Source organism: Carcharhinus amblyrhynchos, chromosome 10, assembly GCF_965287045.1.
Source record: "Carcharhinus amblyrhynchos chromosome 10, sCarAmb.v2.hapA, whole genome shotgun sequence".
In the NCBI taxonomy this organism is placed as follows: Eukaryota; Metazoa; Chordata; class Chondrichthyes; order Carcharhiniformes; family Carcharhinidae; genus Carcharhinus; species Carcharhinus amblyrhynchos.
The window spans coordinates 60411268-60423390 of NC_137333.1; the positions used below are offsets into that span (position 1 = coordinate 60411268).

The 12123-nt window shown below is 43.2% G+C and overlaps 1 protein-coding gene across 1 annotated transcript in view; it reads left to right on the top strand.

Moving 5' to 3' along the window:
• The window catches only part of slc9a2 (solute carrier family 9 member 2), a 74501-nt gene that overhangs the window by 57466 nt on the left and 4912 nt on the right, over window positions 1-12123 (top strand). Inside the window, exons 8-9 of the mRNA XM_080197154.1 lie at window positions 9507-9668; window positions 11420-11516. Of these exons, the coding sequence (XP_080053280.1) occupies window positions 9507-9668; window positions 11420-11516 (259 nt within the window). The remainder of the gene's footprint in view (window positions 1-9506; window positions 9669-11419; window positions 11517-12123) is intronic.

Sequence of the window (12123 nt, forward strand, 5' to 3'; positions counted from 1 at the left end):
GAAAACACTTTTTCTATACATGGTGATTCATTGACAGCTACTGTGCAAGTGCCACTGAATTCAGCTGTGCAATATCTACACAATGGATTTTTTTGTCTCGGATGATGGTCATGAACCATAATTAATCCTGTTCCACTTCCCAATGCAAATATCAGGTCGACAGACATGACTCTGGATGCACTTTCTCCCCTGCTGCAGTCAAGCAGAAAACGTGAGCCCAATATTACCACTTTGTATGCGTGGCAGACCAAGGATTAGTACATGTCAGTGCTCTCTCTGCTTTGAAACTTACCATTCAATACCAGATCTATCCAGTTCCCAACCAATCAATCCAGTCTGTTCAAACTGCAAGATTACCCGATTATAGTGATGATGTCTTGCAGGAGCAATCTTTTTATTGTTTTTCTAAAAATATAAATATAGTCAGGCAGGGAGCTTTTTCCCGCGTAGTGGTCCAGCACCATTACCTTTCACTTTCTCCATTAATCAGAGAATGTGATGAGCACAGTATGTTTCTGCAGTCAGCCGTTTAACATAATTTGAGATCAATTAGCCAATAGTTTTAAATAATATTTTTATCCAATGATAATATTGTCCAGTATTTTTGAACAAGTACATTAACTGAGAAGTATCAGAAGTAAGGAAAAGTTAGGGCTAATACAATAAAGTAGTATGAGTGATCAATAAGGTACTATTTGTAATCCAAAGTAGAATAAGGGATGGAAAGTTATAACATGGCTGGGCAGCTTAGTTGAGTGGATTGTGCCAGCTGCAGAGAGTTGAGCTTGAGTCACTGGTGCATTTGAGAGCTACATGGACAGCACATTCAGAGTCGGATGGTTATATTTCAGCTTAAGGGCCAGGGAGAGAGAAGGAATGGGTGATCACCAGGCAATCCAAGGGAATAAAGTTGGTAGTGCAGGCATCCTCTGGGATCTTGCTTACAAGTCAATTTTCAAGTTTGGAAGTTGGTTCCTCTGAGGAGTGCAGTCAGAGCCAGGTTTGTGGAACCACAAACAACTCAGCTATACAGGAGGGGAGGAAGGAAAAAGGAAGGGAAATAATGATAGGGGATTTATCAGTTCGGGAAACATACAGGTGCTTATGTGGCCACAGATGTGATTCCCTAGTGCCAGGATCAAGGATGCCAAGAGTGGCTACATTCTTGACAGGCTTGACCCCAAAGAGAAAATGTTGGAAAATCTCAGCAGGTCTGGCAGCATCTGTAAGGAAAGAAAAGAGCTGATGTTTCGAGTCCAGATGACCCTTTGTCAAAGCTAAAAGACATTGAAAGTCCACCGTGGACTTGGAAAGCTATCCACTTTGACACCCTTGGCCCTGGGGGAGGGTGAGCAGCTAGGAGTCATCGTCCACGTTTGTACCAATAACTTAAGTAGGAAGAGGGATGTGATCTTGCAATCAGAATTTAGGGAGCTAGGTAGAATGTTAGCAAGCATGTCCACAATTACTCCCTGCAACATGTGCAAGTGAGTATAGAAGTAGGAGGATAAGGCAGATAAATGTGTGGTTGGAAAGATGGTGCAGGAGGGAGGGCTTTAGATTCCTGGGACATTGGGGCTGGCTCTGGGGGAGATGCTGCCTGCATGGGCCAGGTGATTTGTGCACTTGCACAGAGCTAGGACTGAGTTTCTTGAGGGGCTGGTGCTGTTGGGAGGACATTAACTAACTTAGTAGGGGTGTGGGAACCAAGGGAGAACATTAGCGAGGAATACCCGAGTACACCAAATACTGGGTGGGACAGATAGCACTAATATAGAAAACTGTAAGTTTAATAGACAAAGTTAAAGTGAAGGAGAAAGAAATGACATCTCAATCAGTGTGCATGTTTGTGAATGCAGTTTATAGTAAATATGAATGGGGAGTTTCTGGTGCAGATTGCATTGTGGAAATGTAATGTTAAGCAATAACAGAGACCTGGCTCAAGGAAGGACTAATCTGGGTGTTAAATATTTATGTGTACAAGATATTCAGAGAAAGTGGGCAAGAAAGGAAAGGAGGTGGGGTGGTGGTATTGGTTAAGGGGAGCATTGAAGTATTGGAGAAGATGTCCCAGAGAATTCATGAACAGAATCAATTTGGCTAGAGGTAAGGAACAGGTACAATTACGTTGCTCAGTGTAGTCTGCAGACCACCAACTAGTGAAAGGAATGTAGAAGAACAAATCTGCAGGGAAGTTGCAGGGAGATGCAAACATTATTGGGACCTGAATTACCCAAGTGTAAACTGGGACAGTGGTAGTGTAAAGGGCGAAAAGGACCTGGATTGTGGTCAGGAAAAGTTTCCATAGCAGTGTGTCTGTCCGATATGACAAGAGAGGATATACTGCTGGACCTATTTTTTGGAAATGAGGTATGCCAAGTAGATCACATGACAGCAGGGGAACGTTTAGGAAACTGTGATCATTGTATCCTAAGGTTTAGGATGATGATAGAAAAGGATAATGAGCAGTTCAGAATAAGAATAATTAACTGGAGGAGATTGAAATTCAATGGGCAAGGATGGAATTGGGTCAGTTAGACTGGAATAAAATGTTGGCAGAAAATCTAGCTGAATAATGGGTTACCTTCAAACCAGAAATAGCGCAGATACAGTCCAAGTATACTCCTTTAAAAGGCAAAGGTAAGGTAAACAAATCCAAAACCCTCTGGATAAAAAAGGAGAAACAAAAGGAGAGTGTGCTTGCTTCAGGGGTGAGGTAGAAAATACAGTTGAGAACCAAGAGGAATACAGATGGTTCCGAGTGGAGATGTGCTTTTTGCACATTAGAGAAGTGAAGGGGCTTTAAGAGAAAAGACTGGCAGCCAACTTAAAGAGGACTGCCAAAGTCTTCTACATGCATATAAATCGTCCAAGGGTGGTAAAAGAGGAGTAGGACTGATTAGGGACCTACACGTGGAGCCCCGGGACATGGCTGAGGTATTAAATGAACACATTGCATCCATCTTTACCAAGGAGGTAACTGCTACCCAGGCCATTTAGACAGACGGGGACTCTCTGAGGGATTGTCAAAAACGTTATAACACTTAAAAGTTGTCAAGGCACTGGAGCCAGATGAGGTGTATCCAAGGATATTAGAGGCAGTGAGTGTGTAAGTTGCAGGAGCATCAGCCATAATGTCCCAGTCTTTTCTACATTCAAAGGAGATATCAGAGGACTGGAAAATTGCAAATAATACATTCTTGTTTTACCCCATCAATTACTGACCTGTAAGTTTAGCATTAGCAGTGAGCATTCTAGAAACAATTATTCAGGACAGAATTCGTATTGGAAGAATGTGTGCTAATTAGATTTCTAAAGGAGAAATCATGTTTGACTAACTTGTTGGGAGTTTTTTGAAGAGGTAACAGGGTGGATCAGGGTAGTGCTGTTGCTTTGGTATAAATGGACTTTCAAAAGGCATTTGATATAGTGGCACACAACAGACCTGTGAGAAAAGTTATTGTTGATGGAGTAAAAGGCACAGTAGCAAGCTGGTTAGAACATTTGCTAAGTAATAATCAATGGATATTTTTTAGGTCGCAGGAAAGCTTTATAATCGGTATTGTGACCCTTGCTTTACCTGAAATATATTAATGGTCTGGGTGTGCAGGAGACCTTTTAAGAGTTTGAAGATGATATGAAACTTGAAAGTATTGTAAACTGTGAGGAGGACAGTGTAGAATTATTGTAGACAAATTGGTGGAGTGGGCAGACAGATCACAGATGAAGTCCCGTGCAGTAAGAAGTGGTGAAGTTTGGTTGCAAGAACATGGAAAGAACAATATGAAGGGGTAACATTCTCAAGGAGTGCAGGAGCAGAGGAAACTGGGCATATATATGCACAGATCATTGAAGGTAGCAGGACAGGGGGAGAGAGCAGTTAATAAAGCATATAGTATTCTGGGCTTTATTAATAGCGACGTTGAGTCCCGGGGCTCCACGTGTAGGTCCCTAATCAGTCCTACTCCTCTTTTACATTGAGTACAAGAGGAAGGAGGTTATGTTGAACTTGTATAAGACATTAGTTAGATTTCAGCTAAAGTCAACTGAGTGAAGAACTATTACGGTAGGAAATTGCTACCATTATATCATCGCTAATGGAACAAGAACTTTTCCACCGATATTCCAAAGCAAGGCCAAAATCAATGGAAAATATTTTTTAGAAATACATTTAATCTTTGTATTACATATTGGTTTCTTAACTCAATTTTCAAGTTGCGTTACTCCCCGAGTGTAAAATAAATGTTGTTCTTTGGGCATTACATTACACTCGGTCGCAGCTCAAATGCAGTAAGTATTTGCAGACTTTAGAGTCATTTTGCAAAATGACTTGTTATAATACCGGCATTGTTTCTGCTGTTGCAGAATTCTGTCATATCAATTATTTTCTCAAATTTAATAATTAATCAAGAAGTTAAAAAAATGACAAACAGCAAATGTAAACCTCCAATGAATTTTACTCCATATAATAGAGGGATCTTTAGAGAGACATTGAGGATAGATTAAAATAAAAAAAAGGTTATCAAGCTGGATAAACATTTTTAAAAGTCATCAAAAAGGAAAACACCTTAATCTCTCACTTCATGCAGTCACTTAGTTTGATGCATAACTTAAACTCAAATTTTGCACCACGTTTTCTTTTCAATTCTTTACATAGTCCTTAGTGTTTGTTTCTGCAACTTGTATCTCAAGACAATGGGCCCTATTTTACCATATTGATTCTAAATGCTGAATCTGGGTGTGATTCAGATCAGACTTGGAAACCGGTCCCAGGTGCCCCCATTTGCACTCAGCCTGAAAAAAAAGTTGCGAGTCTGAATCGCGCTGTGGGCAGGGCTTATCGCCCTTGAAACGCTGCTGCTCTGATCGGAGCCTTCAGCTATGCATGTGCAATAAAAAAAATTTATAAAACATCGCTCCTGAGCCACAAAAAATGGATAAAGTGGTCCAGGAATGATGGCCCCCAAAGACATCGCCCCACCCCCACAATATAACTGTCCCTCTTATCCACCCATCCCCTGTTATCCAGACTGATTACAATCCCCTGCCTCCGCCCCCCCCCCCACAATCGCCCACAGAGTGGCAGTGGACCCCCTCTGCTCCTGCCCCCCAACTCCTCACACTGCCCCCCACCCACTCCCCCGCCACCCCACTAGAGAATGATCTGGTCCCCCTCACTCTCCCCACCAGAGAACGATGTGGCCTCCCTCCCTCCCACCCGTCCCCACTAGAGAATGATCTCTTCCTCCCTCCACCAGAGAATGATCTGGGCCCCCTCATCCCCTCCCCACCAGAGAATGATCTGGCCTCCCTCCTCTCGCCCCCGAGAATGATTTAGCCCGCCTCCCTCTCCCAACCCCCCCCATTGCCCCCAACCACCGATCTGAGTTAGAGAGTTGCCGGAAGCTCTGAACTTACCTCTTCAGGTACCAAAACAGACCTTTGCCAAGCATGTTTGTTTCGCACTGAATCTGGACAGCTGAATGCTATGGTAAAGGGAAAATTCCGGTAAGTTTGGGCGTCCAGCTCAATTTAAATCAATTTAAGTCAATTTAAATGCATGAAAATGCATTTAAGTCGATGTCGCGCCCGTTTCAGGCGCGGTGCTGATTGCAGTCATTTTCGGGCCTTGGTAAAGTGGGAATCTGTGCGGATGTGGGTGCGGATCATGCTATTTGCCTCACGCCCAACTTTACCAAGTTTTCACGCGTGAAAACGGACGCAACGCAATGGTAAAATTGGGCCCAATATCTCATTCAGCACGGGATAATATAAACATGTGGTTTATTTTTGTTCTTTCATTGGATGAGGCTGTCACATATTTGTTGCCCATCCCTAATTGTCCCTGAGAAGATGATGGCATTGGAAGAGACTTCCAGGATTTTGATCCAGTGACAGTGAAGGAAGAGTGACACAGTTCCAAGTCAGGATGAGGTATGGTTGGGAGGGAGCAGGTGTTGTTCCTGCCAGTGATAAGGATGTCAGTTGTATATTGATGAATAACTTTTCTTGAAATCAAAAGTTAAGACACACAAACAGCACCATCTGTAAAACTGATGATTGTACCTTGTAGTCAGGTTTGGATATTTTTAACCCTCTTTGAATTACAAAAGATAAAGATAATTGAAAAGATGAAAATGAACATTTCTAGAGAATATCAGATCTGCTTAACTGTTGAAGGACTGAAGGGTATCTTTTAAATTAAGTATCATGTTGACTCTGTTATTCTTTGGATGTGGTAAGATAGTGTTACGATGTTTTTAAATAATCAGATAACTTGGTACTGTTTTTAAAATGTTTCGGAAGGGTGGAGATAGCCATTTCCTCTGCAGGTGCTGTAATCTTTACTAGTTGTTTGAAGCTGGCGCTTGTTAGTGTACCGCAGGGCTTGTACAACAGCGTTATCAATCGTATCATTGGTTCCCTAACCATTTGCAACAGTATTATGAGGAACACACTGTTAATGTTAATGTAAGGAGATAAGAATCTTTTGAAAAATAAAGCACTCCTAAGAGTTTTCAAAAAATGTTCAAGAGCAAACAGTCAGAAACCCATAGGTAATTTTAAGTGATTTATATTTTATGGTAAACATTAGAAATAAGATATAATTTTAGGTGGGTCTAATTTAATGTTTCTGTACCTGGAAGGAACTTAGAATTAGATTAATATTGGTCAAAGGTGTATATATTTGTGGGGGTTGGTTAAGTTCCAACTGTATTTCTGTTGTCCTTAGAGAGTGTTATTGCATATAGAATAAATAAATCAACATTGGGTGGCTTAGCAACTGAAGCCCACTTCCTAGAGAGAGGGGGCTTCTTTTGTCTTTCATTTTAACTGGAAACTAGGGCTGTTGGAGATGGATCACCCACAGACTGAGCAGCTCTCAACTTTGCCAGGAGAAGCTAGACAGGATAGAGGACCAAAAATGCGGGCTTCTTGAGGAACAAGTATCAGTCCAGACAACCAGCAAACTAGGACAAAAAGAAGGTTGCAGACAACTGAAATTAAGTGAACAGAGATGAAGATACTGTTGAGAAGAATTCAAGAAGAGTGAACAAAGTGCAATGAGAGACAATTGCACTAACTAGAATTAAAGTGGGGAGCACATGTCTGGGATAGATGAAAATATTTGATGTCGTTTTAATAAGAGTTTGGGATTTGAGAGTTAAAGCAACTGCAACAAGTTTGGATAGCAGTCAAGATAAAGAAATCCTAGAGGGAGTGATAAAACCCTGGACTGGATTCACTAGTAGAAGTATACTGGAAGCTCAGTGCAAAAGAGTGATTTTAAAGCGTGTCTTTGGGAGTGGAGTTTGGAAACTCTCTTTTGATGATCATCTAGGGGGATTCGGGGGAAAAATCCACTGACATTAACTTAGATTCAGAGCAGAGTGTGTATTTGACCACAGCTGATGTGTGCTTTATAGAAGGGCTTTGTGTGTTAACGAGATCATTGTACCTTCAAATGTACTCTGTCATCTTTAAAATCTGCATGTATTTGTTAAGCTAATGGGTGAGTAAAGGAGTATTGCATTATAATCCATTTGTTTCATGTTTAGTTTTTTTTCTTGTCTTCAAAACTAATTGGCAGTCCTGTGATTCTATTCCTCCACATAAAAGTAAAAGTTACAGGCTTTTGAGCCAGGTTTCCATTCTGGGATCTTCCCATCCAGTTATAACATCACTAGATCATAACACAACTGCTTTTTAGTAACAAGCATGAAGTTGAAACTTGGGGCCTGATTTTACCAATTGGAGGCTCGTGCTGGATCCGGACGTAAAACGGATCCGAGCCCGGAATCCCCGTTCCAGCACGCCCATATGCTTCTTGCTGGCTCCGGTCTAGTCCGCGCAGTGGGGCGGGGCTTAGTGCTGTTGGAACGATTGGAGCACTGAATGCGCATGCGCAGTTCCAAAATAACCTGAAACAGCGCGCCAGGGTGCAAAAGACAAAACAGAGAGAGCAGGAGGGCGGGGGGAATGGGGGAAGGATGAGCCGCGATTGGACCTCCCGGGAGGCAGGCCCCCCTGGCAGATGCTCCCCTGATCACAACCCCCCCTGGGAGACAGCCACCCACCCCCCACCACCACCAACACCACCACCTACCCCCCCAACCACCGATCAGACCGCCCCTAGGAGGCAGCCCTTCCCAATCAAACCCTCCCTCCCCCAGGAGGCAGGCTCCTCCGGCAGACCCCCCCCCCACCCCCCAGAGGCAGGCCCCCTCTTGCAGAGACACCCCCAACCTACCTTGATTGCTGCTCTCCTTTCTGACCTGCACTCGTTGATGTGGAGATGTCGACATTGGACTGGGGTCAACACAGTAAGAAGTCTCACAACATCAGGTTAAAGTCCTGTTGGAAACTCCTGTTGGACTTTAACCTGGTGTTGTGAGACTTCTTACTGCACTTGTTGGACAGCCTACAGCACCTTCCTGGCCTTCTGCTGCTGTCTGCCGGAGGAGGGTGTGGGCTCAGATGGATCTCTGGTTTGGGGGGGTGGTGGAGGATGCTGGAGGATGGACTTGAGAGAATCTCCTCCACCACCGCCCCCCTCCAAACCAGAGATCCATCAAAGCCCACGCCCCCTCCCCCACTGACAGACACCAGCGGAAGACCAGGAAGATGCTGCAATCTCTCCACCGAGTGCAGGTCAGAAGGATGGTGGAGGGACAGGATCTGATCGCGGTGGGGAGGCGGGGGGGGCTGCCTCCCAGGTGGGTCTGACCGTAGTGGGGGGGGGGTGGGGTGGGGTCTGGCAGAGGAGCCTGCCTCCCAGGGGGGTTTTGATCTGGGTGAGGGGATCTGCCTCCGGGGGGGTCTGATCGGGGGCGTGTGCTGCCTCCCAGGGAGGGTCTGATCGCCTGGGGGTGGGTGGGGGGGCTGACTCCCTGGGGGGTATTGGGGGGGGGTCTGCCTCCCAGAGGGGGTCTGATCAGGGTGATGCTGTCTGATCGGGGGGGCCTGCCTCCCAGGGGAGTCTGACCGTGGTTGGGGGGGGGCAGGGGTTCTGCCAGAGGAGCCTGCCTCCCAGGGGGGTTTGATCGGGTTGGGGGGTGGGGAGAAGTTCTGCCTCCCAGGGGGGTTCTGATTGGGCATGAATTTTTGGTAAAATCGGGCCCTTGGCATTCCTCCCGTTTCTAAACCTGTTGTTCTAAAATACAGCTGTGCAGGAGAAGCCAGTGATTTTACATTCACACAGATTACTTAAAAAGGACATTGTAGCAGTTGGGATATTTTGTCCAGGAACATTCTGCTTTTAAACTCCATCATCATTCTGCTTTATTGGTGAGTTACAAACTCACTCTGTGAAAACCTTTCTTAAGATGAAGAGGTCAGTTCGGTAGTAATGTGATAGACAAGGATAAGAGGTACTTTGGACATTGATCTATTACAAAATATATCTAACAATGATAATATGTATCTAGTGAGCTTATTATAGGAAATACTGTAGCTCATTGTACTTTATCTATTAAAATGATTTTTATATCTGCTTTTACTTTTAGGGCCAAAAAGTTTGATCGCAAGTATTTGTCGAAGCTTTTAATCAGGGATAAAATGCCAAAGTCCAGCATTGTTGCTCTTTATAAGAAGCTGGAATTGAAACAAGCAATTGAACTGGCTGAATCTGGACAACTCAGCAAGGTGTCATCATCTGCGTCCCTGCTGTAAGTGAAACGTTATCTTCAACTTGTTGAGTTGCATCAAAAATTCCAAATAAGCAGTTAGGAACATCAGTTGGAAATGGCATGGTCTTGTATGTTTTGCATATGACATGGGTAAATCTGAAGCTGCATTCATTCACTAGATTTATGCAGCAGTCTTACTGGAAGATGCAAGTTCCAAGCAGTAGATTGTTTTAAAACAGGCATTAAATCAGGACCATTGCGTTTATCAGATTTGGGTGTGAATGTTGCGGATTCTTTTCTTGTGTATCTTCAGGGCAAATAGAGTTACAGTCCTGAATTTCTGAATCTGTTTTGTTTCAATACAGCCCATTTTTTGCCTTCACTTGCATTACCTGCTTGAATCTGCTGTCAAAGCCCAACCACAGGCCTCTATTAATTCTAGGCCAGATTATTCCAACCAGCCTCCCATCTTATAACATCTGCAAATCTGAGGTCATTTGAAAATCTGGTGACAATTTTCTGATGGTCACCAAAGCAGGCTCACCAATCTTCCCACGTGCTTGCTGATCTGATTTGGTTCCTGGCCAAGCAATGCCAATTTAAAAATTATTGTGTTTGTTTTCAAATTCCTCCTTGGGGGTCTTGCCACTCTGCATTTTCTTCAACCCAAAACATTTTCCTAAATCACTGCAACACCATCAATTTCTGGCTTCTTCTGTCCATTGGAGTATAGATTATAAAAGCAGGGAGGTCATGATGGAGTTTTATAGAACTTTGGTGAGGCCACAGCTGGAGCACTGTGTGCAGTTCTGGCCACCACATTATAGGAAAGATATGGACACACTGGAGGGGGTGCAGAGGAGATTCACTAGGATATTGCCTGGGATGGAACATTTCAGTTATAAAGAGAGGTTGGATAGGCTTGGGTTGTTTTCTCTGGAGCAGAGAAGACTGAGGGGCAACCTGATTGAGGTGCTCAAGATTATGAGGGGCATGGACATGGTGTATAGGGAGCAGCTGTTTCCCTTAGTTGAAGGGTCAGTTATGAAGGGACACAAGTTAAAAGTGAGGGTTGGGAGGTTTGGGGGGATTTGAGGAAAATCTTTTTTTACTCAGAGGGTGATGAGAGTCTGGAATGTACTGACTGGGAGGGTGGTGGAGTTTTATAAAGCAACTTTCAATGTGATCAAACATCCAAGGGCTTTGCAGATAGTTTTGGAACAAGACTTGACATCAAACTAAGTAAGGAAATATTAGACCAGATGACCAATAGCATAAGCATAAGGTAGTACCATAGAACCAAAGAAACTCCACAGTGCAGAAAGAGGCCATTTCACCCATCAAGTCTGCACTAGCTCATTGAAAGAACACCTTTGTCAATTCACCTAACCTGCACATCTTTGGACTGTTGGAGGAAACCAGATCATCTGGAGGAAACCCATGTGGACATGGGAGAAGGCGCAAATTCCACACATTGTCACCCAAGATTGGAATTGAACCTGGGTCCTGGGTGCTGTGAGGAAGCAGTGCTAACCACTGTGCCAGTACAACCTCTAACTCTCTTTGCCTTCCTGACTCTCCCTTTTTCCTCCTTTGGGATGCTGCTTAAAATCTACCTTTTGCTTATGCTATTGGTCATCTGGTCTAATATTTCCTTATGTGGTTTGATGTCAAGTCTTGTCCCAAAACTACCTGCAAAGTCCTTGGATGTTTGATCACATTGAAAGTTGCTTTATGAATGCCAATTGCTTTTGTTTGGTCTTGATGTACTATTTTGTTTCAACTTGCAGAGGTAAGAAACCTAGAGAAGTCAAGGCTGTCTCCCCTGACGAACTGAAGAACATCAAAGAAATCTTAGCCAAAAATTTATATCAGATAAGACAGAGGGTAAGATTAACAAACTATGCTGAGCTACCAAACGTTTCATACCTGACACCTGAACAATAAATATCTTGTTGTTGCACTGATACATTTTGTTTGATTGCTGGTAAAACCTCCTTCTTAACTGAGTTGTTAAAACTTGAAGGTTTTGTATAGGTTCTCCATCATTATCTAACAGTGCTTCTTTTAAGTGAACCCCCTACATCCTGGAAGTTGTGCTTTTTCTATACTCTGTGCTCGATATCATAACAATTATTATACTTAGTCATGTGTACTTTCTTAATGGATTTAACAGTCTTCCAATATATCTACCACATTCTCACTAGATGTAGGCAATGCTGGCATTGTTGCATTTATTGCTTAATGTTAGTTGTTTTGAGAAGGTGGTGGGCTTTTTTTCTTGAATTGCCTGCACTCCCTTGTGCTGATGGTATTTTCTTTGTATCATACCTTTACTACTTATTTAAATCCTATAAAACAACTGAGCATTCTGCATTGCTTTTTTGTCCTGAAGTTGAAAGTTCTGATCTTGAAAATTTTAAAGGAAAAAGTGTTAAAAAAGTATATTTTATAACTTTTTATGCATATCAGATTGAAACACCTTATCTGATCA